At 69.9% G+C, this 1,460-nt stretch overlaps 1 protein-coding gene across 1 annotated transcript; it reads left to right on the forward strand.

The window, feature by feature from the left end:
* Positions 1-22: 22 nt before the first annotated feature.
* On the forward strand, positions 23-1,460 carry Isyna1 (inositol-3-phosphate synthase 1; the record flags this gene model as incomplete). The annotated part of the gene is given in 6 exon segments (XM_005409700.2): positions 23-155; positions 241-434; positions 605-754; positions 826-1,041; positions 1,137-1,301; positions 1,367-1,460. Coding segments are annotated over 6 exon segments (952 nt in total), but the record flags the coding sequence as incomplete, so codon positions are not given.

Consider the following 1,460-nt stretch of genomic DNA (forward strand, 5'->3'; position numbering starts at 1 on the left):
CGTGGCGCTCTGCCGCCCCCAGGAGGCCAACTACTTCGGCTCGCTCACCCAGTCGGGCACCGTGAGCCTGGGCCTGGACGCCGAAGGCCAGGAGGTGTTCGTGCCCTTCAGCGCGCTGCTGCCCATGGTGCCGCCCGACGACCTGGTGTTCGACGGTGGGCCGAGGGGCGGGCTGCGCGGCGGGGGCTGGGCGGCGAGACTCGGGGCGGGCCCCAGCGTGAGGGTCGTACCTCCCCCCAGGCTGGGACATCTCTTCGCTGAACCTGGCGGAGGCCATGAGGCGGGCACAGGTCCTGGACTGCGGCCTGCAGGAGCAGCTGTGGCCGCACATGGAGGCGCTGCGCCCGCGGCCCTCCGTGTACATCCCCGAGTTTATCGCCGCCAACCAGAGCGCACGTGCTGACAACCTCATCCCGGGCACACGTGCGCAGCAGGTGCCCTCCCGTGTCCGCGGCCCCCGCCGTCCCACCGCTGCTCCCACTCTCCGCTGCTCGTGCCCGTCTTTTCACCGAGTGTGCCCCTCTGTGTTTGGGGAGCAGGTAACCCTGATCTCTGCGCCTTGGGGCACCAGCACCCACCCCCCCACCTGCTGCTCTCCCCACAGCTGGAGCAGATCCGAAAGGACATCCGCGACTTCCGGTCCCGTGCGGGGCTGGATAAGGTCATCGTGCTGTGGACAGCGAACACGGAGCGTTTCTGCGACGTGGTGCCGGGTCTCAACGACACGGCAGAGAACCTGCTGCGCACCATCCAGGTGGCCGCCGGGCGGGGCGGGGCGGGGCGGGGGTGCGGCCGCAGGGCCCGCTGACACGCCCCGTCCCGCAGCACGGAAGGGAGGTGTCGCCGTCCACGCTCTTCGCCGTGGCCAGCGTCCTGGAGGGCTGCGCCTTCCTCAACGGGTCCCCACAGAACACGCTGGTGCCCGGGGCGCTTGAACTGGCCGAGCAGCACCGCGTGTTCGTGGGCGGCGACGACTTCAAGTCGGGCCAGACTAAGGTGAAGTCGGTGCTCGTGGACTTCCTCATCGGCTCCGGCCTCAAGGTGCGTGAGCCGGGCCGGCCAGGACGGGGCTCGACACCCGATGACCCGGCGGTGCGCGCCGCCCGCCCGCAACGCCGCCGTCTCTCTGACCACAGACTATGTCCATCGTCAGCTACAACCACTTGGGCAACAATGACGGGCAGAACCTGTCGGCTCCGCAGCAGTTCCGCTCCAAGGAGGTGTCCAAGAGCAGCGTGGTGGACGACATGGTGCAGAGCAACCCGGTGCTCTACGCACCCGGAGAGGAGCCCGACCACTGCGTACGTGCGGGCGTCCGGGGGTGGGGGCGGCGCGCGGCCCTGTGTGACCCGGTCCCGCCCCGCAGGTGGTCATCAAGTACGTGCCCTACGTGGGCGACAGCAAGCGCGCGCTGGACGAGTACACTTCGGAGCTGATGCTCGGCGGCACCAACACGCTGG

Source organism: Chinchilla lanigera, unplaced genomic scaffold, assembly GCF_000276665.1.
Source record: "Chinchilla lanigera isolate Chin_1 unplaced genomic scaffold, ChiLan1.0 scaffold00123, whole genome shotgun sequence".
Taxonomy (NCBI): domain Eukaryota; kingdom Metazoa; phylum Chordata; class Mammalia; order Rodentia; family Chinchillidae; genus Chinchilla; species Chinchilla lanigera.